Source organism: Balaenoptera musculus, chromosome X (assembly GCF_009873245.2).
Source record: "Balaenoptera musculus isolate JJ_BM4_2016_0621 chromosome X, mBalMus1.pri.v3, whole genome shotgun sequence".
Lineage (NCBI taxonomy): Eukaryota > Metazoa > Chordata > Mammalia > Artiodactyla > Balaenopteridae > Balaenoptera > Balaenoptera musculus.
Genome location: NC_045806.1, coordinates 127,593,717 through 127,619,736, shown reverse-complemented (window position 1 = coordinate 127,619,736; position 26,020 = coordinate 127,593,717). Strand labels below are relative to the sequence as shown.

At 65.4% G+C, this 26,020-nt stretch overlaps 1 protein-coding gene across 2 annotated transcripts; it reads left to right on the top strand.

The window, feature by feature from the left end:
* Nucleotides 1-218: 218 nt before the first annotated feature.
* FLNA (filamin A) lies at nucleotides 219-25,774 on the top strand. 2 transcript variants are annotated; one of them, XM_036839568.1, is made up of 48 exons: nucleotides 219-360; nucleotides 3,445-3,932; nucleotides 7,086-7,334; nucleotides 7,439-7,536; nucleotides 7,656-7,803; nucleotides 8,187-8,305; nucleotides 8,399-8,476; nucleotides 8,568-8,730; nucleotides 8,831-9,031; nucleotides 9,490-9,627; nucleotides 9,717-9,840; nucleotides 9,958-10,094; nucleotides 10,195-10,388; nucleotides 10,524-10,637; nucleotides 10,729-10,872; nucleotides 11,601-11,724; nucleotides 11,811-11,971; nucleotides 12,058-12,148; nucleotides 12,236-12,405; nucleotides 12,656-12,773; nucleotides 12,872-13,134; nucleotides 13,360-13,957; nucleotides 14,044-14,217; nucleotides 14,304-14,466; nucleotides 14,544-14,704; nucleotides 14,797-14,967; nucleotides 15,374-15,497; nucleotides 15,587-15,743; nucleotides 16,405-16,594; nucleotides 16,750-16,773; nucleotides 19,074-19,321; nucleotides 19,405-19,500; nucleotides 19,694-19,796; nucleotides 19,884-20,024; nucleotides 20,133-20,261; nucleotides 20,457-20,630; nucleotides 20,725-20,886; nucleotides 20,980-21,183; nucleotides 21,260-21,412; nucleotides 21,529-21,651; nucleotides 21,770-22,036; nucleotides 22,173-22,310; nucleotides 22,509-22,624; nucleotides 23,151-23,283; nucleotides 24,057-24,233; nucleotides 24,398-24,616; nucleotides 24,701-24,904; nucleotides 25,287-25,774. In XM_036839568.1, exons 2-48 carry the CDS (start codon nucleotides 3,560-3,562, stop codon nucleotides 25,472-25,474), a joined length of 7,944 nt encoding a protein of 2,647 aa, XP_036695463.1. In that variant the 5' UTR covers nucleotides 219-360; nucleotides 3,445-3,559; the 3' UTR covers nucleotides 25,475-25,774. The 2 variants fall into 2 exon arrangements, with proteins under 2 accessions (XP_036695463.1, XP_036695464.1); XM_036839569.1 differs by lacking the exon at nucleotides 16,750-16,773.
* Nucleotides 25,775-26,020: the final 246 nt, after the last annotated feature.

Genomic DNA, 26,020 nt, shown 5'->3' with positions numbered 1-26,020 from the left:
TGCTGGGCTGAGACGCAGGCCCTGCAGACCCCTTGGGCGCGCCCCTCCCCTCGCTGGACGGTGAGCTCATCGGGGGTGGGGGGGCGTCGCCGGCGGCCCGGGCGCCTGAGCTCACGGCGCGCCCCCGCGGCGCCCCGCCACCCCCGCTCCTGGGCGATTTTACCAATTAAGGCTTTCTCGCCGGGCCGGGCCGGGCGCGGGGCGGGGGTGCGGCAAACAAGAAGGCGGGCGGCGGCGGCCCATTCGCGTGGAGGCGCGCGGCGCGCAGCGGACGCCAGCGGAGCCCCGAGGCGCTCGGCGCGGGCTGTAGGACCGGCCAGGCGCCACCCCGCGGTCGCCGGCCGCCCGCAGGGACAGCAGGTGAGGCCTCCGAGGCGGGCACCGAGTGGGACGGTCACCAAGCTGCTCGCGGAGCGGGAGCCCAGGGCCAGCTGCAGCCGGGTGCGTGAGCGCAGCCGCCTTCCCTGGTTTCCCCGGGAATCTATGTGTGTGCCCAGGAGTGTGGGAGCCGAAAGCCACGGGGGGTCCCTGAGAGAGAGGATGTCTGAGCGTTTGGCAGGATATGGGCTCTCGTGGGTGCCCGTGAGCGGGTCACTGCATGACTGTCCAGGAAGGCAAGGCCCTGAAACCAGGACACTGTGTGGGCTGAGCGCGAGTGACCAGCTGGAAGGACACTTCGCAGCCAGTATGCCCCCTGGGAGGGCGACAGTGGGTACCTCAGTGACACCAGTCCTCTGGGCACCAACTGCCTTGGGTACGTGGGGGCTGGCTCCTGGGCTGCTGTGCTTCACGGGGACCCGGGTGGGAGGGTGGCCAGGCCAGATTCTCAGGCTGCGCCCTGTCCCAGGTTGGCTCTGAGCTAGATGTTCACACCAGCCAGGATGTGAGCGGCAGGGTCCCCAGATTCCCATGCCACCTGGTCCAGGAGAAGCAGGTGAAGTCCGCTGGCAGACCCACCTGCGTGTGCTCCAGGCAGCACTGTCGAAGTGGGAACTCAGGACTTGAGTGCTGTCACCTGCTGCACCTGGACTTGCCTGAGCAGCCCCTCCTGCTACTCTTCGGCTTTCTTCATCAGCCGAAGCACTCCTGTGGGAGGGCCTGGCCTGGAGTCTGAGGGCAGGAGTGGGGTGGGAGGCGGGGTGTGTCTAACATCCAAGAATCTACTCCAAATAAGGGAAAATATGAAAGAGCTGGATTTTGGCTTCCAAGGACTGCCCGATCTGGGGGCTTTGGGATGGGGCGCCACCTGGTGGTGATACTATGTCCCCTAGGGACAAGAACCCTCTACAACCCCATCACTTATCGCCCCCAAATAGGGAAACCCTAGGGCTGGAAGCCAGGGCACCCAGCTTCTGTCCCCCTTTCTGCTGGAGCCGGCTTCTGGTCGCTTACTCTGACTCAGTTTCCCTGCTCTCTGAAGATTAAGGAATGAACACAGACCCAATTGGATGGCAGTTTTGGAGTGAAAATCAATTCTTGGTGTAATTCTGTCCTTGGGAACTTGCTTTCCAGTGGGGCAGGGGAATCAGAAGAACAACTCTCACCCCCTCTTGAATGGGGCCTGGTAGGGAGGGGTCCACACGGGTCCCCCTCTACAGCTCTCTCTCCCACCTCCATCCCAGTTCCCAGACACCCCAGTGTGGAGTTTTGTGCACGTGTGTCTGAAAGTGGTCAGGAGTGGACAGTGCACAGGAGGTGAGCCTCAGACTGAAAAACATCATTTGGACCCCATACCACCACCACTGGTGAGGAAAAACCAGTGGGGTGACAGGCAGCCCCTAAGCGAGCATGCTGGAGGGCAGGGGAGATGCCCGTGGGGACTGCAGCCCCACTGTGGGTGATGCAGATACCAGGGCTGTGCAAGAGTCAACCATATTTGGGCATGACGTGCTGGCTGACCCAGGGCCTCCTCTCCCACTGGTCTTCAGCAGATAACTTAATTACTGCTAGTCTGCGGGTCAATCTAAGAATCAAGCAGGAGGGACAGAGACATGCCTTTCTGGAAAAAAGATGTAAAGAAGGGAACATCCTGGAGAGGGGAGGTACACAGAACTGGGGCAAGTGAGTCCACTCTGGTGACAAAGCCATGAGTAAGCTGGCTTCTCTTCACTGAGGAGGGTGGCAGTGAATGTCCCAACAGGCCTCTTGCCCCTGTGCCTTTGCCGGTCAATGTCTCCCCACAGTGACCTCCCACGGTCTCCAGTTATCTACCAGAAAATTAATTTTGAGCAAATATCTCCCCATTGCCCTGGAGACACCATCCCGGCTCCCCAGCAGGCCTTGGCAGCCTTCCGTGGTTTGCCCCCTTCGGTCCCCTGGCCCCCCTGTCCTGGGGGCCCGCTCTGCACTACCACGGCCCCGAAGCCCACCGAGACCCAGGTGCTCAGAGCCCACCAAATCTTACTGGAACCCCGGAGCAGGTCCCTCTGAGTCTGGAAGCCCCCACCCCCGCCCCCCGCCGCTGCCCGGCCGCTGGTCACACTGGGCTCAGGGGCCATTTCGACAGGAGCGGAAGCCCCTCCCGCCCCAGGTGGACAGCGGGTGGGTGAGGCGGGCACTCGCTGTCTCTGCATGCATCACACGGCGCCCTGTGCCAGTGCGCATCGGCACGCCCGGGCCCCTTCCAAGGCTGCTGGCTCCTGGAGTGCCGGTGGCCTCCTGGCCCAGCGCCCCATTTCCTCCCGGGTGGAGCGGGGAGGGAGGGAGGCGGTGGGGACCGGCGGGGCGCAGGTGCGCAGGCCAGGCCCTGCAAAGCGGGAAGGCGGGCTGGGGCAGGGGGTCTGGGGGTCTGGGGGGGCGGCCTAGGGTTCGGGCGCTACGGGCTTCCCTGGCGTGGCGCACGCGCGCAAAGCGCTGCCAGCAGCGCCTGGCCCAGACTTGCGCTCTCCAAGGGCTCGCCCTTCAGATCGGGCCCCTTCCCGCTGCTGCTGCTGCTGCTGCTGCTGCTGCTGCTGCTGCTGCTGCCGGGGCCGCCGGCTGGGGCGCGTCCAGGGAACCCCAAACGCCGGAGCTCGGGGGAGAGGGGACGGCGGGGGGCTGCGGGGACCGAGCGGAGTCCACGTGACTCAGGGAGGGCGGGCCACCCCCCCCCCCCCCCAGGGGCCTTGGGGAAGGAAAGTCCCTTGTATGGTGTGCCCGCTGGAAGCCAAGCGGTCCAGCGCCAGACTCTGCTAAGCCTTTCCTCGCTGCAGCGTTTCCTGCAGCGCAGGAGGGAGATCGCAGGACTTGAGCGCATCCTTGCCCGCTATGGGGCCCAACAACCCTTCCCGGAGCCTGGGGGTCGGGTCGAAATCGCCTAGGCGGGGGGACTCAGGGGGGCATTCCAACGGGTGGGGTGGGGCGGGGCGGGCACGGCCCGAAGCCCCACCCACGGGCACGCCCCGATGTGACTCCGCCTCCAAGCCCCGCCCCCGCCCGCATTTAAAGGGCTCGCTCTCTCCGCAGCGCAACCTCTGCTGTCTGCATCGCCCCGCGCTCGCTGAGGTGCCTGCGACTTTAATTAAAGGGCCGTCCCCTCGCTTGGGCTGCAGCACCGCCCCTCGGCTCCTCGCGCCTCAAAATGAGTAGCTCCCACTCCCGGGCGGGCCAGAGCGCTGCGGGCGCGGCTCCTGGAAGTGGCGCCGACACGCGAGACGCCGAGATGCCGGCCACCGAGAAGGACCTGGCGGAGGATGCGCCGTGGAAGAAGATCCAGCAGAACACATTCACGCGTTGGTGCAACGAGCACCTCAAGTGCGTGAGCAAGCGCATCGCCAACCTGCAGACGGACCTGAGCGACGGGCTGCGGCTTATCGCGCTGCTCGAGGTGCTCAGCCAGAAGAAGATGCACCGCAAGCACAACCAGAGGCCCACCTTCCGCCAGATGCAGCTCGAGAATGTGTCGGTGGCGCTCGAGTTCCTGGAGCGTGAGAGCATCAAGCTCGTGTCCATCGGTGAGGGCGCGGGCCGCCCGGTGGCGCTGGGAGGCGAGGGAGGGGGGCTCCGCGCGTCCTCCCATCTTCCCCGGGCTGACCCCTCGCAGACACCCCCCCTAAGCTGTGGCGCTGCCCCGGGAGTCCCCGGGGCCGCCCAGCTCCGTGTGGGCCTCGAGAACAAAGGCTCGCAGGCCGGCGGTGCGTGCGGACCGCTACGCGCCCCCGCCCGCCGGTCCCCGGCTGGCCCACGCCCAGGCTGAGCTCACATCCTCCACAGGCCGCGCCCCCGCCGCTGCGCCCGCGGTGGGAGAGGGCCTGGGGGGGCGGGCACTGGCCAAGCTCTGGCCGTGCGCCTAGTGCCCCATCTCTAACGAGGGGGAGGGCGGGGCTCTCCACCCCCTACAGCAGTTTGGAGAGGGCCCTCTGGGCTTCAGGCACCCCTGTGGTTCCTTCAACAGGGGGTTGGAGCTTGTGGGTCCCATTGTCTAGTGCCCTCCAGTGAAGATGGCTCATACCCCAAGTTTAGATCTCCTTTCGGGAACTAGGGGGCCAGAGAGGGCCATAGCTAGCAAAACAGCACCTGAGATGGGTTTGGGCGCTGGCCAGTGAAGGGAGCTGGCTTGTAGTCACTTAGATACCCAGTTACTGTCGAGCTTGTGCCAAACGCTTGCCTCCATGTAGGACTTGCTTTCCTGCATCTAGAATATGCAGGAGTTGTTTGGGAGGTACTCCAGCATGTGCTGGGCTCGCTGCCAGCCCAGTGTTCGTGTCACCGGGCTGGTGAGGCTGGCCTTGATCGGGCCTACTGCATCATCCCAGGCACTTCGGAGATGAGAGCCACACAGGGACAGGCACCAGAGCTGGCGACTTCGGGGGGCGGGGAGACGCGACAGGGAGAGGAGGGGCATGAGCTTTCTTTCCTTCAGAATCGAAAGAGGCCTTCCAGTTGTCCCTACAGCCCTGGCCCGGTCCATGCTGAGCCTGAGAAAAGGAGGGACCGAGACTCAGGTGCCCCCAACCACTCAGGGCAGGTCTCAAGGGCCCCACCTCTTTCTCTGGAATGCAAGTCGAGGCCGAGGCCCACCCCCCAGTCCCAGCCTCAGTCTAGCCAAGCTGAGTCATCTCTGAGCCTTGGGTGGGGGGGCAACCGGATGTGGGGAGGCGGGCCACACCCCAATTGTCTGGGGGGGGTCTCCTCCTCCCCCCCTCCCTCCTTCTCCTCCTCTTGTGAGCTGGCTGGAGCAGGCCTAGTTCCCAGAGCTTTGCCATATAAGGCAAAAAAATGTTGGAAAGCAGCAGTGATTAGGGGAGGGAGGGGGCAGGCTGGCCCCGGGGGCTGGGGAAAGGGGGTGGGATGGGGCGGGGCCATCCAACCAGTCAGTCTCTCAACTCTGAGCCCGGTCCTTCCCACCCTCTTTTGTGAGGTGGATGGGAGGGCCTAGGCCAGCCTCCTATGGACCGGGGTGGGGAGGGCCCAGCCCCATGATGGCTGATGAGCTTGGCCTTGTGTTTCCCCTCGTGGGTCACAGTGGACCTCGGGCCTGCTGAGGGCTTGTGCTAGACTCAGGATTCTGTGGGAGGGAGCCTGGCGGGAAGGCCCGGCTGCTCCTGCGCCCTTGGTCTTGTCTGAACCTTCCCGTCACCCCTAGCCTGAAGCCCCCACTCCACCCTGCTACCTGCCATCTGGGGACAGTGCAAGGCAGTGGTGAGGGACCGGGACCAGCCCCAGTCTAGGAGCAGGAAGGCCGCTCTGCTTTGAGTGGCATTGAGCTGGTCCGCAAGGTGCTGCCCACTGGATTCAGAGGCTACCTGCCATTGATGGCCCTTTTGGTGGCGTCCATCCCCTTCTCCCCACCCCTAAGTTGACTCACTAGACAAGTATTTTCTACTGATTGTTGGGGAACGGTAGGTGGAACACGCCAGCAGGGATTCCAAAGGTGAGCAGCCCTCCTGAGTTCTCAGAGAACCCCCCCCGGCCCCCCCCCCATCGCTTGAGGAGGCTGAGACCCAGAAGGGCCTTGGGTGGGGCTCAGAGCCCAGAGGGATTGCCATGGTGATGGGGTGCAGGGTGCCCGCCCTAACCACTTCCCCTGTGGTGAGCTTGGCGGCCACCAGCCTGCAGCCCAGTGGCCCGTTAGGTGGCGAGGAGGGCGGGCAGCAGCTGAGCAGGCTCTGCTGAGGCAGCGGGACTTGGGGACCCCACCCATGACCTCTGCCACCCAGGCTCCCAAGCTGGGCCCTGAGCGCCCAACCCAGGCTCACTGGCTCCGCCCTCCCCCTTCGGGCTGGGTGAGGGGGCCCCTGGAATGTGTCCTGCCCGTCATCCTGGCTGGCAGGCCATCCCTGCCGGGCCCCAGTGAGTCAGGGCCATGCAGCCCAACCACTGGTTCCTTGGGGCTCCCAGCCCCTCCCCCTGCACCAGGGCTGCTGCCCAACTCCCAGCCTGGCTCTGTTGGGGGAGGGGGAGCACTAAGGCAGTGGGGGGGCGGGGCTCACACCCTCCACCCAAAGGGTCCTTGCCCAACGCCTCCGCTTCCCCGGCCTCATGCCATCCACCCGCCCCCGCGACCCCAGGGCAGCAGCCGTATTTCCCAACCTCTCCGCCCGCCTGCCTTCCTCTTTCTCAGTGCCAGGTCAGGGGCCCTGGCGTGGCGTCAGGGGCCTGGGGCCCGGCTGCTCCTCCTACCCGTTTCCTGGAGATCCCTGGGGATGGGCGTTGGGCCCCTGCAAAGCACTCATCCCACTCACTCTCCAGAGCCACCTTTGGGGAAGGACGCTCGTCCCCAGGCCTCCCCTGGCCCTGTCTGCTGCCTAGGTCTGTCTCCTGTCCTTCCTCTGGGTCCCCACGGCCCCAGGGCTTCCAGCAATGCCCCCTCATTGTGCTGTATTGTCACCATGTGTCTACAGGTGTTTGGCCTCTGAACCTCCTTCACACCCCCAAAGGGGCCCTGGGCAGAAAGGGCCCCGACCCACACCCCACCCTGCCCCACGGGGGCCTCCGCCTCATCCCTGGGGCCTGCTGTGCTGCCACATTCCCCAGTGCCTGGGAGTGGCCTGACACCCTGAACTTGCACCACCCCCCAAAGCCACATGTGTGTCTGTGTGCGCGCACGCACGGGGACTCCCGGGTTGGCCCTGCCCACCCAGCGCTGCCACTCGTTCCCCTTACAGACAGCAAGGCCATCGTGGACGGGAACCTCAAGCTGATCTTGGGCCTCATCTGGACCCTGATCCTGCACTACTCCATCTCCATGCCCATGTGGGACGAGGAGGAGGACGAGGAGACCAAGAAACAGACACCCAAGCAGAGGCTCCTGGGCTGGATCCAGAACAAGCTGCCGCAGCTGCCCATCACCAACTTCAGCCGGGACTGGCAGAGTGGCAGGGCCCTGGGCGCCCTTGTTGACAGTTGTGCCCCGGGTGAGGGGCATCGGGGGGGCCGGGCCGCCTGTAGGGGGGTGGAGGGGGTGGCCTGCAGCCGGGTCTCGTGGCCCCCCAGACTCATGGCCTTCCTTGCCTCGCAGGCCTGTGCCCTGACTGGGATTCCTGGGATGCCAGCAAGCCCGTGAACAATGCGAGGGAAGCCATGCAGCAGGCCGACGACTGGCTGGGCATCCCTCAGGTACGCTCTGCCGGGCCAACCGGGGCCGCCTGGGGGCCAAGGTCCCAGTGCGGGGAGGTGGTGCGTCCCAGGACCCTGAGGCTTGGAGGCCAACTGGCTGCTTTTTCTGCGCGTGACAGGTGATCACCCCTGAGGAGATCGTGGACCCCAATGTGGATGAGCACTCTGTCATGACCTACCTGTCCCAGTTCCCCAAGGCCAAGCTGAAACCAGGGGCTCCCCTGCGGCCCAAACTGAACCCGAAGAAAGCCCGAGCCTATGGGCCAGGTGAGAGAGCCGAGCGGGGGGTCCTCCTGCAAGGTGACCTCCTCCCTGAACGTGAGCTCCTGGGGAGTCTGCAGTCACGTGGCTGCCGGGTTATCAAATGCCCCCCGTGAGTCAGACAGGAGTGGGTCAGGGCTGGTCAAAACTGGCCACTGGCTCTGTGTTCCCCCCGTCACACCAGCCCGAGGCAAACTCAAGCCAGCGTTCTAGAAAACAGGCTCAGGCCTGTCCCACGGCAGGAGCGCAGCTGGGGCTGAAGGCCGGGTTCTGCGCGCTGGGGTGTACACCGAACTGACTCACCCCATTCCGAACGGCCTGATGGGGCTGCGGTGGGGGTGCGTCAGCCCTCACAGCCAGCCTGTGGCTTCCCCCCCATCCCCGGGCAGGCATTGAGCCCACAGGCAACATGGTGAAGAAGCGGGCAGAGTTCACCGTGGAGACCAGAAGCGCTGGGCAGGGAGAGGTGCTGGTGTACGTGGAGGACCCAGCCGGGCACCAGGAGGAGGTAGGGCGGCCGGCAGGCAGGGCAGGGCGCTGCCGGGACCCCGTGCGGAGGGGCCGCTCTGAGCAACGGCTCACGGACTCCTTCCCACCCTAGGCAAAGGTGACCGCCAATAATGACAAGAACCGTACCTTCTCTGTCTGGTATGTCCCCGAGGTGACGGGGACTCACAAGGTGAGCCCTCAGCCCAAGGGGAGGCCAGTGGCGAGGGCAGTGGCGAGGGCGCCCCAACCCTGCCCTCACGGTGCGCCCCTCCTGGGAACAGGTCACCGTGCTCTTTGCCGGCCAGCACATCGCCAAGAGCCCCTTCGAGGTGTATGTGGACAAGTCCCAGGGAGATGCCAGCAAAGTGACGGCCCAGGGCCCTGGCCTGGAGCCCAGCGGCAACATCGCCAACAAGACCACCTACTTTGAGATCTTCACGGCGGGTGAGGGGAGGGTGCCGAGGCCGGCAGGTCTGGGGAAAGAGCCGTGGGGGCACGGGCGCGGCCTGGAGGCTCCGGGATCTGAGCCGATGCCTCCCGACAGGAGCGGGGACAGGCGAGGTGGAAGTGGTGATCCAGGACCCCGCAGGACGGAAGGGCACCGTGGAGCCTCAGCTGGAGGCCCGGGGCGACAGCACGTATCGCTGCAGCTACCAGCCCACCATGGAGGGCGTCCACACGGTGCATGTCACCTTCGCTGGTGTGCCCATCCCTCGCAGCCCCTACACTGTCACTGTTGGCCAAGGTAGGCCAGTCCCGGCCGCCCCCCGCTGGGCACGGCTCCAGCCCCGCGGTCTCGGAGGGGGGCAGCCGGGCAGGTCCCGTTCCAGCCCCCGCCCTGGCTCCCTGGGCTTCTGTACTTCCGCTGTGCGGGCGCACTCTTTCTGGCCCGGCTGGGACCCTCCTCCTCCTCCTCCTCTCGCCCTCTCCATCTCTCTCTCTCCACGCTTTCACCTTCGGAAGAGCTCGCTCCAGCTGTCTAGAAACCTGCTGCTCTCTGCTCTGCCCACAGGGTCAACGGTACTTGGATCTGTCTTCCTAGGGGCGGGTGGGCGGAGGGCTGGGGGCTGGCGTGGCTGGAGCAGGTGGGAGGAGGCCTGCCATGTCCAGTTCTTTCTTACGCGTCCCTCACCGGCCCTTTGGGAGCAAGGGAGGGGTCGCCCGCGCCAGCTCCCTGCAGCTCAGCCAGCCCTCTGCCTACAGCTTGTAACCCAGGTGCCTGCCGTGCCGTCGGCCGAGGCCTCCAACCCAAGGGTGTGCGAGTGAAGGAGACTGCCGACTTCAAGGTGTACACGAAGGGCGCAGGCAGTGGGGAGCTGAAGGTCACCGTGAAGGGTCCCAGTAAGTTGGCCTGTGGCTGGGCTGGGGTGGGCGGTGCCAGTCCCCGGCCACCGCTGGGCAGGCCTGAGGCCCTCCGTTGTCTCCGGCAGAGGGCGAGGAGCGCGTGAAACAGAAGGACCTGGGGGATGGTGTCTATGGCTTCGAGTATTACCCCATGGTCCCCGGCACATACACTGTCACCATCACATGGGGCGGCCAGAACATCGGGCGCAGGTGAGGCCCCGGGCTGAGCGCTCAGAGGTGGCGCGCTCCTCCCTCTGCTGGCTTCGGGCCGGCCCCCCTCCAAGACGGGGCCCCTTGGCACTCCCCTGGGTGGCTCTCTCCTTGCAGTCCCTTCGAGGTGAAGGTGGGCACCGAGTGTGGCAATCAGAAGGTGCGGGCTTGGGGCCCCGGGCTGGAGGGCGGCGTCGTCGGCAAGTCCGCAGACTTTGTGGTGGAGGCCATTGGGGACGACGTGGGCACCCTAGGTAAGTTGGAGGCTGCGATGTGGGCACCTGGGGGCAGAGGCTGGTGAGGGCCACCCTCCCGAGGCTCCAGGGCACTGACGGAGCTGGCGGCTGTTGTCAGGCTTCTCAGTGGAGGGCCCGTCGCAGGCCAAGATCGAATGTGATGACAAGGGCGATGGCTCCTGTGATGTGCGCTACTGGCCCCAGGAGGCTGGCGAGTATGCCGTGCACGTGCTGTGCAACAGTGAAGACATCCGTCTCAGCCCCTTCATGGCCGACATCCGCGAGGCGCCCCAGGATTTCCATCCTGACAGGGTAAAGGGCGCGGGCCGCTGGGCTGGGTCTCTGGGCTTTGGGGCCCTGGGCTGGCATTGCCTGCAGCGTGCTCCTGCCACTCTGTGTTTGGAGGCCAGCACTTGGTCCCCTGAGATCTGAGTGGCCCCCCATTAGGTGAAGGCACGTGGGCCTGGATTGGAGAAGACGGGCGTGGCCGTCAACAAGCCGGCAGAGTTCACGGTGGACGCCAAGCACGGCGGGAAGGCTCCTCTCAGGGTCCAAGTCCAGGTGGGGTGCCCGTCTGTGGGGGGGGCAGGGTGGGCAGGTGCCCAGACCCGGGCACTGACCAGGAGGCTGCCCGCGCCCGCCCACTTTCCAGGACAACGAGGGCTGCCCCGTGGAGGCGGTGGTCAAGGACAACGGCAACGGCACTTACAGCTGCTCCTACGTGCCCCGGAAGCCGGTGAAGCACACGGCCATGGTGTCCTGGGGAGGCGTCAGCATCCCCAGCAGCCCCTTCCGGGTGAGCCTGCCCTCTGCAGGCCTCAGACAGGCCTTTAGCCCACCTCCCTGGGCGCCTGCTTTGCTCTGGTACGGCCCTCTTCGATGAAACTCGCATACCGTACAGCCTACCCCTTTCAGTTAAACAACTCGCTGGTTGTGAGTAAGTTCAGAGTTGTGCGGCCATCACCACAGTCGAGGATGAGGACGTTTTCACCGTCCCCCAGAGAAACTCCTCTACCCCCCAACTGCCCCCGGCCCGAAGCAGCCACTCACCCGCTTTCTGGCTGTGCGGTTTACCTTCTCTAGACTTTTACTGGGGACGGACTCCCAGGCCCTGTGGCTTTTTGTGTCTGGCTGCTTTCACTCAACGTCGTGTTCGCGTTAGTTCACCCGCAGCATAGCACGAATCAGTGCCTCCTGCCTTTCCACGGCCGAATGGTGCTCCATCGTACGGATAGACCACATGTTAGGCGTCCAGTCATTTGTTGATGGGCATTTGGGGTTTTTTCACCTTTTGGCTGTCGTGAGCAGTGCTGCCATGAACGCTCCAGTACAGGTGTCAGTGCAGACGAGCGATCTCATCGCTCTGGTTGGATAGGTAGCGAAGGGTGGCGGCATTGCAGCAGCGTGTGGTTGCTTTACACGTCACTGTTCAAGCAGCCACCAGGCGACTCCCCAGGGTGGGCACGCCATTTTGCCCCTACTCCAGACTGGTCATGCCCCTGCACTTGCCCCCGTGCCCTGCAGGTGAATGTGGGAGCCGGCAGCCACCCAAACAAGGTCAAGGTGTACGGCCCAGGAGTGGCCAAGACGGGACTCAAGGCTCACGAGCCCACCTACTTCACTGTGGACTGCACGGAGGCCGGCCAGGGTAAGGCCCTGCCTCGAGAGCGCAGGTGGGCGAGTGGGCGAGGTGTCCCCGTGAGGCCCCAGCCTCTACTCCCTCCTCGCCCGCAGGTGACGTCAGCATCGGCATCAAGTGTGCCCCCGGCGTGGTGGGCCCCGCCGAGGCCGACATTGACTTCGACATCATCCGCAATGACAACGACACCTTCACGGTCAAGTACACACCCCGTGGGGCGGGCAGCTACACCATCATGGTCCTCTTTGCTGACCAGGTGGGTGCTGCCACTCCCGGCCCCTAACGCTGCTGGGTGTTGGGGTGCTGCTCTCCTCTCAGCCCTTCTCCTCCTGCCCCCTGCAGGCCACGCCCACCAGCCCCATCCGGGTCAAGGTGGACCCCTCCCATGACGCCAGCAAGGTGAAGGCCGAGGGCCCTGGCCTCAGTCGTACCGGTGAGGACAAGTACCCCATGGGGAGGTTGGGGAGCCCTGAGGGGGTGTGGGGCAAGGTGCCCCTACAGGGTAGCTGTGTCTCCTCAGGTGTCGAGCTTGGCAAACCCACACACTTCACGGTCAATGCCAAAGCTGCCGGCAAAGGCAAGCTGGATGTCCAGTTCTCGGGGCTGGCCAAGGGGGACGCGGTGCGTGATGTGGACCTCATTGACCACCATGACAATACCTATACCGTCAAGTACACTCCTGTGCAGCAGGTAGCTACCTTGACCCCCTGTGGCCACGCCTGTCCATACACCTGCTGAGCCCGTGGGCCCCTCACGTGGTGGGCTGGGTGGGCAGCTCCAGGGGGCTTCCCGCCCACTTTCGTTTTCCACCTGGGAGAGAGCGGGCATGGAAGTCCAGGGGGTGCAGTGGCAGAGAGAAACCATTGTCTCTGAAGCCCCCTCCCCATGCCCAAGTTGGGAAGCCATGACCCACGACCCTGCCCTTTTGTACCCTTCCCAGGGCCCAGTGGGTGTCAGTGTCACTTATGGAGGGGATCCTATCCCCAAGAGCCCCTTCTCAGTGGCGGTGTCTCCAAGCCTGGACCTCAGCAAGATCAAGGTGTCCGGCCTGGGAGAGAGTAAGTAGTTGGGGCCTGTCACAGCCAGCCACTGAGCGTGCCCCGGGGCTGCCTGGGCCCGTGTCACAGTTCTCTCCTTCCTTTCATCGTGTCAACAGAGGTGGATGTTGGCAAAGACCAGGAGTTCACAGTCAAGTCGAAGGGTGCTGGTGGCCAAGGCAAAGTGGTGTCCAAGATTGTGGGCCCCTCGGGGACAGCAGTGCCCTGCAAGGTGGAGCCAGGCCTAGGGGCTGACAACAGCGTGGTGCGTTTTGTGCCCCGTGAGGAGGGGCCCTACGAGGTCGAGGTGACCTACGACGGCGTGCCTGTGCCTGGCAGCCCCTTTTCTCTCGAAGCTGTGCCCCCCACCAAGCCTAGCAAGGTAACTGGGGCGTAGGCGCCACCCCCTCTCTTCTCCAGACTCGCCCTCGCCCCTTCTCATTTTTGTCCTTTTGAGCGGTGGCCCTGCTCAGGCCTGCCTGTGCCCGTCTGGTGGGGGAGGGGAGCCAGAACGAGAGGAGGCAGGCGGAGTCAGGCTGGGGGTCTGAGGGTCGAGGGTCAGGGAGGTGGCGTGGCTTTGGCTCCTGACCTGCCCCTCCTCCCGCAGGTGAAAGCCTTTGGGCCGGGGCTGCAGGGGGGCAGCGCAGGCTCCCCTGCCCGCTTCACCATCGACACCAAGGGCGCCGGCACAGGCGGCCTGGGCCTGACAGTGGAGGGCCCCTGTGAGGCCCAGCTTGAGTGCCTGGACAACGGGGACGGCACGTGCTCTGTGTCCTACGTGCCTGCGGAGCCCGGGGACTACAACATCAACATCCTCTTCGCTGGCACCCACATCCCCGGCTCCCCGTTCAAGGCCCACGTGGTTCCCTGCTTTGACCCGTCCAAGGTCAAGTGCTCGGGCCCCGGGCTGGAGCGGGCCACCGCCGGCGAGGCGGGCCAGTTCCACGTGGACTGCTCAAGCGCGGGCAGCGCAGAGCTGACCATTGAGATCCGCTCCGAGGCGGGGCTGCCAGCCGAGGTGCACATCCAGGACCACGGCGATGGCACTCACACCATCACCTACATCCCCCTGTGCCCCGGGGCCTACACTGTCACCATCAAGTACGGCGGCCAGCCCGTGCCCAACTTCCCCAGCAAGCTGCAGGTGGAGCCCGCAGTGGACACCTCAGGCGTCCAGTGCTATGGTCCCGGGATCGAGGGCCAAGGTGAGAGGCCTCCCACCATAGGGCATGCGAGCAGGGAGAGCCGGGGCCCCTGGAGCCCCATTCTTCCTCTCCCTGCCCCCCTGCAGGCGTCTTCCGAGAAGCCACCACTGAGTTCAGTGTGGATGCCCGGGCTCTGACGCAGACCGGAGGGCCGCACGTCAAGGCTCGCGTGGCCAACCCCTCGGGCAACCTGACCGAGACCTACGTGCAGGACTGTGGCGATGGCACGTACAAAGTGGAGTACACGCCTTACGAGGAGGGTGCGTGCTGCGGCGCTGGAGGGATGGGCTGGGGGCCGGGGGCAGGGCGACCTGGGCTCCTCCTGACCCAGCCTGCCCTCCTGCAGGACTCCACTCTGTGGACGTGACCTACGACGGCAGCCCTGTGCCCAGCAGCCCCTTCCAGGTGCCCGTGACCGAGGGCTGTGACCCCTCCCGAGTGCGCGTCCACGGGCCGGGCATCCAAAGCGGCACCACCAACAAGCCCAACAAGTTCACCGTGGAGACCAGGTGAGTGAGAGCCCCAGAGGCAGGGGCCGCAGTGGGCCTTGGAACCCAGGGGATAACGGGCTGTCTGTTTGGACCAGGGGAGCTGGCACAGGGGGCCTGGGCCTGGCCGTAGAGGGCCCCTCCGAGGCCAAGATGTCCTGCATGGACAACAAGGACGGCAGCTGCTCGGTCGAGTATGTGCCCTACGAGGCCGGCACCTACAGCCTGAACGTCACCTACGGCGGCCATCAAGTGCCAGGTGAGGAGGCAGGTCAGCTGGGGCCGGGCTGGGACCACCCGTCCGCCCTCCACTCTGTATCACACAGCTGCCATCCCTCTGCCCGCCTCCAGGCAGTCCTTTCAAGGTCCCTGTGCACGATGTGACAGACGCGTCCAAGGTCAAGTGCTCTGGGCCTGGCCTGAGCCCAGGCATGGTCCGTGCCAACCTCCCTCAGTCCTTCCAGGTGGACACGAGCAAGGCCGGCGTGGCCCCGCTGCAGGTCAAAGTACAGGGGCCCAAAGGTGAGTGTTCCTGTGCCTGGGAGCGGGGGTCAGGTCAGGAGAGTGTGGTCCTGTGAGGGAGGGGACCCAGCACACGGCGGGGGCGGGGGGCGGGGCCGGTGGGCAGGCAGTTGATGGAGGAGCCTCAGGTGACCCCAGAGCCAGTGCCCTGGGGCAGGGGACCAAAAGGAGGTAGAAGAGACAGGACTCGGCCACTGAGCAGATGTGGCAGGCGGGAGGCAGGTAGAGCGGGCAAGGGTCTGAGATGTCACAGGGGCTCAGGGCTGTTCTGGGGACGGGCAGGTGAGGGCAAGTCGAGCCCCCCTGGGGTGAGGGCTGGGTGTGTGGCCCAGACTCGGCTTTCTAGTGTGGTGGGACTAGGGGCCCAGGGCACCGGCTAAGGCTCTGTCTGTGGGACTGGGGCCAGGCCTGGTGGAGCCAGTGGATGTGGTGGACAATGCCGATGGCACCCAGACCGTGAACTATGTGCCCAGCCGTGAGGGGCCCTACAGCATCTCAGTGCTGTATGGGGAAGAAGAGGTGCCCCGAAGGTAAGAGGCTGGGCCTTCTGCCTGTGGGGAGGGGCCTGGGCTGGGCACCAAGAGCCTTCCTGACCGCTCACAGCATCCTGGCCCAACAGCCCCTTCAAGGTCAAGGTGCTGCCTACACATGATGCCAGCAAGGTAAAGGCCAGCGGCCCCGGGCTCAACACCACTGGCGTGCCCGCCAGCCTGCCTGTGGAGTTCACCATTGACGCAAAGGACGCGGGGGAGGGCCTGCTGGCGGTCCAGATCACGGTGAGCTGGCCGCGCGGGTGGCCGCCTGGTCCTGCTGTTTTGCAGCTCCGGGCACAGGGAAGGCGAGGGAGGGGAGAGGCCCAGGCTGGAGCGGGGTGCAGCGCGGGGTCCGCGGCCTGGGGCAGATGGGCCAGTCCGGCTCTCTGGTCTCCCTTAGGAGCCGTGCCAGCCAGGGCAGGCCCCCCCGCCACACAGGCTTCCCCACGCACGCACTTGCTCACTTCTGATGTCACCAAAGCCCTTAGTGCCTCAGCTTTTCTGCCTGTAACATTCTCTGGGGCCAGGTATTAAGGCTAGGACTCTGAGATCTTCGGGGGAGCTCGTCCTAGTGCTGGGGCAGGCCCTGGGGTAGAGGATGGGAGCTGAGAGGTCCTCGTGGGGGTAAAGCAGGATGGGCGCCAAGTCCCTGGCCCTGCCTGTTATCACGCAGGGTGGGGAGGGGGGCACTGGGCATTTTGGCGCTTCCCTTCTGGACCTTGCCCGTGGGGAAGTAAAGGACAGTGGTGGACGCAGGCAGCCGTCTTGGGCCATGGTGGTTGAGCGCCTCGGAGGCTGTCCCTGCAGCAGTGGTGCTTGACGCTTGGTCCTTTGAGAGGGCCTGAGGGAACCCCGGGCCTGGCTGGGCTTGGGCCAACTGCCTCCCCTGTGCTCTGCCACACAGGACCCTGAGGGCAAGCCCAAGAAGACGCACATCCAAGACAACCACGACGGCACGTACACGGTGGCCTACGTGCCAGACGTGACGGGCCGCTACACCATCCTCATCAAGTATGGTGGTGATGAGATCCCCTTCTCCCCGTACCGCGTTCGGGCCGTGCCCACTGGGGATGCCAGCAAGTGCACCGTCACAGGTGAGCCAGCCCGCCAGCGGCCACGGCGCTCAGCACGGGGCTTGGGTGTGCCTGTGTGCAAGGGCTCGCTGCTTGGGGCGGCGTGTGGGAGTGGGGGCCGCCCCCTTGAGTGACTCACCTGACCTTTCTCCTTGCTCTCTGCCCTCTCACCTCAGTGTCAATCGGAGGTCACGGGCTAGGTAAGCTGCTTGCTGGGGCCACTCCCAATGCCCCTCCTGCCCAGAGGGCAGCTTCCTTTCCTCTTCCGTGCTGATTCCCAGGACAGTTCCAGCTGCAGCTCTTGGCAGGGACAGAGGGGGGAGCTGGAGGGTTAGGGCCCAGGGGGGCCTCCGGAGCTGAGCATGAGCGCTCCGGCCCTCCCCCTCTCTGGGCCTCCGTTTCCCCATCTGAGAAGTCGGGTTGCAGCTGAGAGCTTTGGGGTGAGGTGCATCCCGAGAGGCACCCCCCTGGGGGCTCTGGGGTCTGGGGATCTTGGCTTTCCGGGGAAGTCCCAGGGGCGGGCAGCAGGCCCTTTCTTTTCACTTCCTCTTTCCGCGTCCAGGGCTCTCGCGTGGGGTCTCCCCCAAGCAGCGGGAGTCCCCAGCCCCGGCCGGATCCACAGACCCCCATCCCCACCTCCCGGGGGCCTCTGCGTCCCAGGCCGGGGGAGGTGCAGGCTGCATGAGTGGGTGGGGCTGGCTGGTAGTGCCGTAGCACCAGCGTCGACTGCTTGGGCGGCCAGCATGGCGGGGCCCGGCCCGGCCTCAGAGCCCCAAAGTGCACTCGGTGGCCCCCCTCCCCCCCCCCCTCCCTCCCCCTATTCCCCAAGCAGTGACGTTATTCAGATGGTCCCCAACCAGGCACGGAGGTTCTCCTGCTCAGGCATGGGAGGGGAGAGCCAGCCCCAGCCAGGGACACCAAGAAGAGGCAACGACTACACGGGAGCCTCTGAAGGCTGTCGGCCTGGACCTTGGCCGAGGCAGCCAGGGAGAAAGTTAGAGGGTGGCTGGGGCTCCACGGCAGGGGCTCGATGACTTTGGACAGCAGGCCTCGGGGTCTGAGATGCCAGCCCTGCGTGCCTAGGGCAGGGGGTAGGGCCTGGGGGGGCAGGGGCAGGGGCAGGACTGGGCTGAGGGAGTGGTCTCGGTTTACCTGGCCACCGTGTGCAGAATGGAGACAGGGCGCCCAGCTGGGGAACCGAAGTCACTTCTGGACCAGTCGGAGGGGTGGCTTGGGCTAGGCTGCTGGTGGTGGGGCTTGAGGGGGAGCCAAATTGGGGGGTTACTTTGAGGATGGAGCAGCTGAGGGGCTGGGCGCTGGGCAGGGAAAGCGGGGAGTCGGGGCTGACCGTGAGGTTGGGGCCCGAGCTACTAGCTAGGTGGCAGGTCCAGGTTCTGAGCCAGGGAGACCAGGTGTGGCTGTGTGCGAGGTGAGGCCTCCCAGGGCAGGGGGGGCAGCAGGGGGGGCCAGGTGTAGAGCTCAGGAGAGCCGCGGAAGGCCAGCACGGAGCCCAGCAAAGTGGGAGCCCTCGGCGGACAGGAGAGTTCAGTGGCAGGCTGGCCGGGGGACCCCCTTGCACTCAGCCCTCGAGCTGGTCCGGTGCTCCCAGCTGCTTCCCCGGCAGGGGCCGGGCTCCAGAAAGCACTCACTGCCAGGCCTCACAGCCCACAGCCCCCCCGAGCCTCCACGGCTGAGCCCAGATCATAACGTCACTGTCCCTCCCCTCTCCTCGGGCACTCTGGGGCCCCGGAGGCTGCTCCGCTGCTCTGCTCTCGCCACCTCGCAGCCGCGGCTCTGGCTCGGGCCTCCTGCCCCCCTTCCCCCTGGGTGCTGCCACTGCCTGCTGCGCTGTGCTGCCTCCCTGCTTCCCTGCTCCCAGCTCCCTGCCTGCGCCGGGCCGCGCCGGGCCGCCCCTCTCTGCAAGCCTCCGGTCGAGCGAGCGTTCTCAGTTGTCAGGAAACTCCAACTTCACCTTCAGGCCCGGGGGGCGGGGGGCGAGTGTCACGTTCCCCACGCTGCAGCAGGACTCCGCCTCACCGCGTCCGCACACGGCACTGGGGGCCAGGGCCAGGCCGCGGGGGCGAAGGCAGCTGTGGGCCCAGCCGGAGCGCTGGCGCCGGTCAGCATGGTCCACAGCGCAGGCTGAAGCCAAGTGGGCGGGGGCAGTGGCAGCAAATGCTTGTGCCCTGATGGCAGCGGTGGCCTCGTGGGCTTCCCGGCCCTTCCTTCCTCTCAGACTCCTGGGTGCCACCCGTTGGGCCTTTCCCATGTGGGGGACTCCCCCGAGACAGGACTCCCAGGCTTGAGGTGGCTCGGGGGAACCTTTCCTGCCTTCTGAGAAATCACTCACCATCCCAGCTTGGGGGGGCGGGGGCGGGAGGCCTGGCTGTGCTTGGTGGTGGCAGTAAGAGGCCTGGGCGGGTGGCAGGTGGACAGGAGTGGCCCGAGCGCCGAGCTCATGCACTGGCCCCCCCTTTGGGGACCCACCCTGCCCCACCAGGCGCTGGCATCGGCCCCACCATCCAGATTGGGGAGGAGACGGTGATCACCGTGGACACCAAGGCGGCGGGCAAAGGCAAGGTGACCTGCACCGTGTGCACACCCGACGGCTCTGAGGTGGATGTGGACGTGGTAGAGAACGAGGACGGCACCTTTGACATCTTCTATACGGCCCCCCAGCCGGGCAAATATGTTATCTGCGTGCGCTTTGGCGGCGAACACGTGCCCAACAGCCCCTTCCAAGTGACGGTCAGGAGGGGTCAGGGGTGAGGCGTCCGGGCGGGACTCATCTGCGATGACAGAGTCTCCAGCTGTTGTGCGTTGCTCTGCAGGCTCTGGCTGGAGACCAGCCCACGGCACAGCCCCCGTTACGGCCTCAGCAGCTGGCCCCACCGTACACCTACGCCCAGGGCGGCCAGCAGACCTGGGTATGGCCTGGCCCACCTCCTCCCAGCCCTAGGGGACACTCGGGGACCGGCCAAGGGGACACTCGGGGACCGGCCAGCTGGGTGTCCCGTGAGGCCCTGTTCTGCCACCTGTTAGGAGGGACCCCAGATCCTCCCACGCGGGACTCCCTTCCCTCCTGCAGCTCCTCACTCAGGCCCTCTGTCTCCACTGCAGGCCCCAGAAAGACCCTTGGTGGGTGTCAACGGGCTGGATGTGACCAGCCTGAGGCCCTTCGACCTTGTCATCCCCTTCACCATCAAGAAGGGCGAGATCACTGGTGAGCGGGGGCGGGAAGGAGCTAGGGGGCCACAGAGGCCAGAATGTGCCAACAGGCTGCCCTGACCCGGGCCCCACTGCCCTGCAGGGGAGGTGCGGATGCCCTCGGGCAAGGTGGCGCAGCCGGCCATCACCGACAACAAGGATGGCACCGTGACCGTGCGCTACGCACCCAGCGAGGCCGGCCTGCATGAGATGGACATCCGCTACGACAACATGCACATCCCAGGTGCGCCCCCCAGCATGCCACCACCACCTTATAGGGGCGTGGGGCTAGGGGAGGGGCTTGGGGGCAACACGAGGCCCCCATTCCACGTGGCCCCTCTTCCTGCCTCAGGAAGCCCCCTACAGTTCTATGTGGATTATGTGAACTGCGGCCACGTCACAGCCTACGGGCCTGGCCTCACCCACGGGGTGGTGAACAAGCCTGCTGTCTTCACCGTCAACACCAAGGATGCGGGAGAGGGTGAGCGGCAGCTCTCGTCTTGACCTGCCTGTGTGTCGCGGGCTACTGTCAGCCGGTGGGGGGCTGGACACTGGAGATGCTCCCCAGATGAGGCTCCCTGCCCCACCCCCGGCCTCTGCTTGCCCGTTGGGGCTTCTCCTCATTGGCGCAGTGTCCCTGGGCACAGTTCCCACCCTCACCCACAACTCTCTCCAGGGGGCTTGTCCCTGGCCATCGAGGGCCCATCCAAAGCAGAAATCAGCTGCACTGACAACCAGGACGGGACGTGCAGCGTCTCCTACCTGCCCGTGCTGCCTGGTGACTACAGCATCCTGGTCAAGTACAACGAGCAGCACATCCCGGGCAGCCCCTTCACTGCCAGGGTCACAGGTAGGTGATACCCAGCGCAGTGACAAAAGGAGGCAGGTGGCAGGGTGGGTGCAGTCTCCCTCTGCCTGGACACACAGTGACCGTCCCCCGCCAGGTGACGACTCGATGCGCATGTCCCACCTGAAGGTGGGCTCTGCCGCTGACATCCCCATCAATATCTCGGAGACGGACCTCAGCCTGCTGACAGCCACGGTGGTGCCGCCGTCAGGCCGGGAGGAGCCCTGTCTGCTGAAGCGGCTGCGCAATGGCCACGTGGGTAAGAGGCTGGGGAGCAGGGCCTTCTGGGAAGGGGGGAGGCTGGGGGTGGGGGCACGCCTCTCCCCGGCTGACAGCCCCTCCCCGCGTCCAGGGATCTCATTCGTGCCCAAGGAGGCCGGGGAGCACCTGGTGCACGTGAAGAAGAGTGGCCAGCACGTGGCGAGCAGCCCCATTCCCGTGGTGATCAGCCAGTCGGAGATCGGGGACGCCAGCCGCGTGCGGGTCTCAGGCCGGGGCCTCCGCGAAGGCCACACCTTTGAGCCTGCGGAGTTTATCATCGACACCCGCGATGCAGGTAGGTGGTGGTGGTCTGGAAGCTGGGGTGAGCCCACTGTACTTGGCCCCCCGGCTCAGGGGTGTCCCTCCCGCAGGCTATGGTGGGCTCAGCCTGTCCATTGAGGGTCCCAGCAAGGTGGACATCAACACAGAGGACCTGGAGGATGGCACATGCAGGGTCACCTACTGCCCCACGGAGCCTGGAAACTATATCATCAACATCAAGTTCGCTGACCAGCACGTGCCTGGTGAGTGAGGCACCCATGCACCTTCCCCATGGCTGGGCAACCCTCCTTGCCACGCCCCAGGGTCCACCTGCAGAACGTAACTTGTGTGGGATGTGGGTTGTGCTTTCTTCCTGCAGGCAGCCCCTTCTCCGTGAAGGTGACAGGCGAGGGCCGGGTGAAAGAGAGCATCACACGCAGGCGACGGGCCCCTTCGGTGGCTAACGTTGGCAGTCATTGTGACCTCAGCCTGAAGATCCCTGGTAGGAGCTACAGGAGGCAGGGAGGGTCCCAGGGAGTCCTAGGTGCCAGCCCGAGGTGGTCCCAAACAGAGGGGTGGGCCCTCGGTCTCCTGCTCACCAGGCTGTCCCCCACCTACAGAAATTAGCATCCAGGACATGACAGCCCAGGTGACTAGCCCATCAGGCAAGAGCCATGAGGCCGAGATCGTGGAAGGGGAGAACCATACCTACTGCATCCGCTTCGTGCCCGCTGAGATGGGCATGCACACCGTCAGCGTCAAATACAAGGGCCAGCACGTGCCTGGCAGCCCTTTCCAGTTCACCGTAGGGCCCCTGGGGGAAGGGGGAGCCCACAAGGTCCGCGCCGGGGGCCCTGGCCTGGAAAGGGCTGAAGCTGGAGTGCCAGGTAGGCCCACTTCCCGCGGGGCTCTTGCCACTCCTGGGCGGGGGCTGGGGGGGAGGAGGGGGCTAGCAGCCATGCTTGGCGGGGGCCGATGCCAGGGGAGCAGCCCTCCGTGAGGACACACTGTACCTTCCCGCAGCTGAATTCAGCATTTGGACCAGGGAAGCTGGCGCCGGGGGCCTGGCCATTGCTGTCGAGGGCCCCAGCAAGGCCGAGATCTCCTTCGAGGACCGCAAGGATGGCTCCTGTGGCGTGGCCTATGTGGTCCAGGAGCCAGGTACTGAGATGTGGCTGGGGCTGGGAGGCAGCACCCGGGTTTGGGTGCTGGTCTGGGTCTACGCGGACAGCCCTGCCCGGCTCCCACCCTCCACCTTGAGGTCCCAGGGCCACTCAGGCTGTTTGTGGGAGGCGGCAGGCTCGAATGCTGACAGGTGGGGACCTCCCGGCACGACCTCTGTTCTCTCTCCCTGCTCAGGTGACTACGAGGTCTCAGTCAAGTTCAACGAGGAGCACATCCCCGATAGCCCTTTTGTGGTGCCTGTGGCTTCTCCGTCTGGTGACGCCCGCCGCCTTACTGTTTCTAGTCTTCAGGTGAGGCACCGAGAGAAACCGCCCGCCTGGGGCTCCTGGGCCCGGCCAGACCAGAGCCGCCGCACAGAGCAGGCCTTGGCCCTGTGTCGAGTGACCCGCCCAGCCCAGCTCGGGGCGCCGGGCTTCTGCTCTGGCCGGGTGCAGCCCACGCTTGGGGTCGGAGGAAGTACCCCTGACCGTCGCGTGGAGTTTTTCTCGTGTCTCAGCTCTAAAGGCTTTGAACAGAAGCCTGTGCCCCTTGAGCACCAGGGCTGAGGTTTAAAGAGGGACAGCCTGCCAGGGCTGAGTGCTGCCCGCAGGGCGGGGCCACCCCCCTTCCTGCCGCCCGGTGTGTGACTGTAGAGCGTGGGTCTGGGAGCGGGGGTGTGTGCCTGTAGCTTGCTGCCCCTCGAGAATCAGTGGCTCTCCCTCTTTAAACCAAGCTGGACGCCAGATGGGTAAGTGCAACCCCGTGGGCCTCCTGCTTCTGGAGCCCTGCCTTCCCTTGCCCCGCCCCAGCCCCTAACCGCGTCTGCTGTGCTTCCAGGAGTCAGGGCTAAAGGTCAACCAGCCAGCCTCTTTTGCAGTCAGCCTGAACGGGGCCAAGGGGGCGATCGATGCCAAGGTGCACAGCCCCTCAGGAGCCCTGGAGGAGTGCTATGTCACAGAGATCGACCAAGGTGAGGCCCTGTCCCTTCCCGGCCACCCAGCCGTCTGCCCTGGCCCCACTGGGAGCAGTGGGCCTCCCCCGGGCCTGGCCCACTGGCTGGAAGCAGGCTGAGAGTACAAAGGGAAGGCACAGACTCCGGAAGCAGCTGAGACAGGGCCCAGAGGCCTGGGCTCCTTCAGCCGGGCTCCTTCAGCCTTCAACTTGTGACCCAAGCCCTTGGGGACCTGGCTCAGCAGCCATGCTGCTAGAAAGGAAAACGCCTTCTGCAGGCCGTATAGCGCAGTCTCTTGAGGGAGAGACCTGAAGTCCAGTGATGGGGGCTGCCCAGGCGCCTGGAACCTGGGGACAGGCCCGGGACAGCCCCGGGGGTGGGGGGAGCTGCTCAGCCCAGTTTCACTAGTTCACAGCCTAGTCCTGCCCCTTCCCAGCTGCGTGACCTCAAGCAAGTTCCTGCCTGTCTCTGGGCCCCAGTGAACACGTGGGGGATAAGGCACTCATGGTACCCTTTGGAGAAGGAGGCATCGAGGCGGGCGTTTTGCCTACAAAAGATTCCAGCCCGAATGAGTCCTATCAGTAGCTTGGGCATCTAAGCTTCACCCCTCAGGCTTCAGGACGTCTGTGCAGTGGGGTGTGGTTGCCCACACGGTCTCCAGAAAAACCTGAGTGGGCCCCCTAGACCTGCTGGGCTCAACGCTGGCGGGCAAGGGAAGCCCCTCGCCGATGCCAGCTGCTCACTTTTGGAGGAGAGACCCCAGGCCCACAGCACGCTCCTCTGCTCCTCAGATAAGTACGCCGTGCGCTTCATCCCACGGGAGAATGGCATCTACCTGATTGATGTCAAGTTCAATGGCACCCACATCCCTGGAAGCCCCTTCAAGATCCGAGTTGGGGAGCCTGGGCATGGAGGGGACCCAGGCCTGGTGTCCGCTTACGGAGCTGGCCTGGAAGGCGGCGTCACAGGTAGGTCAGTGGGTGCAGCTTCCGGTGTGTGAACACAACTGCTCGGGTCCCTCCTCCGAGCTCTCAGTGACAACAGGAGGCGTGCGGAGGTGACAAGGCTACACTGGGGGGCTGGGGTGGGGAAACAGGCCAGGCCAGCTCTGCCTAACCTCCCGTGCCCCCAGGGAGCCCAGCTGAGTTTATTGTGAACACAAGCAATGCGGGCGCTGGTGCCCTATCGGTCACAATCGACGGGCCCTCCAAGGTGAAGATGGATTGCCAGGAGTGCCCTGAGGGCTACCGCGTCACCTACACCCCCATGGCACCTGGCAGCTACCTCATCTCCATCAAGTACGGCGGCCCCTACCACATTGGGGGCAGCCCCTTCAAGGCCAGAGTTACAGGTGAGCCTTGTACCAGACTGCTGCTACCCAACCCAGTGCATGACACTCTGGCCACCTCTTAGCCCCGCCTGCTCTGCCCTGCAGGTCACCGTCTGGTCAGCAACCACAGCCTCCATGAGACGTCATCAGTGTTTGTGGACTCCCTGACCAAGACTGCCAGTGCCCCCCAGCATGGGGCCCCAGGCCCAGGTCCCACCGACGCCAGCAAGGTGCTGGCCAAGGGCGTGGGGCTGAGCAAGGCCTACATGGGCCAGAAGAGCAGCTTCACGGTGGACTGCAGCAAAGCAGGTGGGCGTCCAGGCCGTAGCCCGCTTCCAGAAGATGAGGCTGGAAATAAGAGCAGACAGCCAGTGCCTGGGAATACGAGAAGGGGATGAGGGGGCGGGAATGCCTTTGGGAGCGGGCCACTTCCAGCCTGGGCCTCCCTGCCGTCTCCTCTACCCTTCAGGAGAGTGCCCTGGAGGAGCTGGAGTTTCCTTTGCTGGTCTTGCCGGGCGGGTGCGGGGGGTGGGGTGGGGGTTGCTGGCAGCTCCTTAGGAAGGGCTGTCACCCCGAAACAGGCGACGAGGTGGGAAGGGGAGGAGACAGGACAGGAGAAGGGAGTCAGCGCAGTCACAGCTGAGGGGAGGGACTTGGGGCCTGGCACTGAGGCCCCTTCCCCCACCCCCAGGCAACAACATGCTGCTGGTGGGGGTACACGGGCCCCGGACACCCTGCGAGGAGATCCTGGTGAAGCATGTGGGCAGCAGGCTCTACAGCGTCTCCTACCTGCTCAAGGACAAGGGGGAATACACGCTGGTGGTCAAATGGGGCGACGAGCACATCCCAGGCAGCCCCTACCGCGTCCTGGTTCCCTGAGTTCTGTGTCCGTGCCAGCCAGCAGCTCCCAGGATGAGAAGTGCCCCTGCGCCCGCCCTCCGCCACCCAAGCAGCACCCGCCCCAGCCCTGGCCAGCCCTGGCCACCCTGTCACCGCAGCCGACCCTGCCCTGTGCTGCGCTCACCTGCCTCCACTTGGGCAAAGGAGAGAGGCGAGCAGAGGGAGGCTGCCTGTCTTCTTTGCTCCTGGGAGGGGTGAGGGGTGGGGGTCTTGTGCACAACTGCCCGCTAGTTCTCTTCTCTAGCCAAGAGGAATAAAGTTCTGCTTCCATTCTCCTGAGGGTGGCTCAAGCTCTCTGGCAAGGGTGCTGACACGGTAGACAGGCTGGACGGAGGCACGGGCCCAGACCACAGGCTGCTGGATCTCCAGGCCCGGCCCCTTCCCACTGCCCTGGCACCCAGCGGGTCCTGACTCGGGTCCCATCTGCACTGGCCTCCTCTCTGCCTCCCTGAGTCCAGACCAATGTGGGGCAAGGGGTGTGTTGTGCCTCCAGAACAGGGCCTGACGCTAGTGTGCTTATCCCAG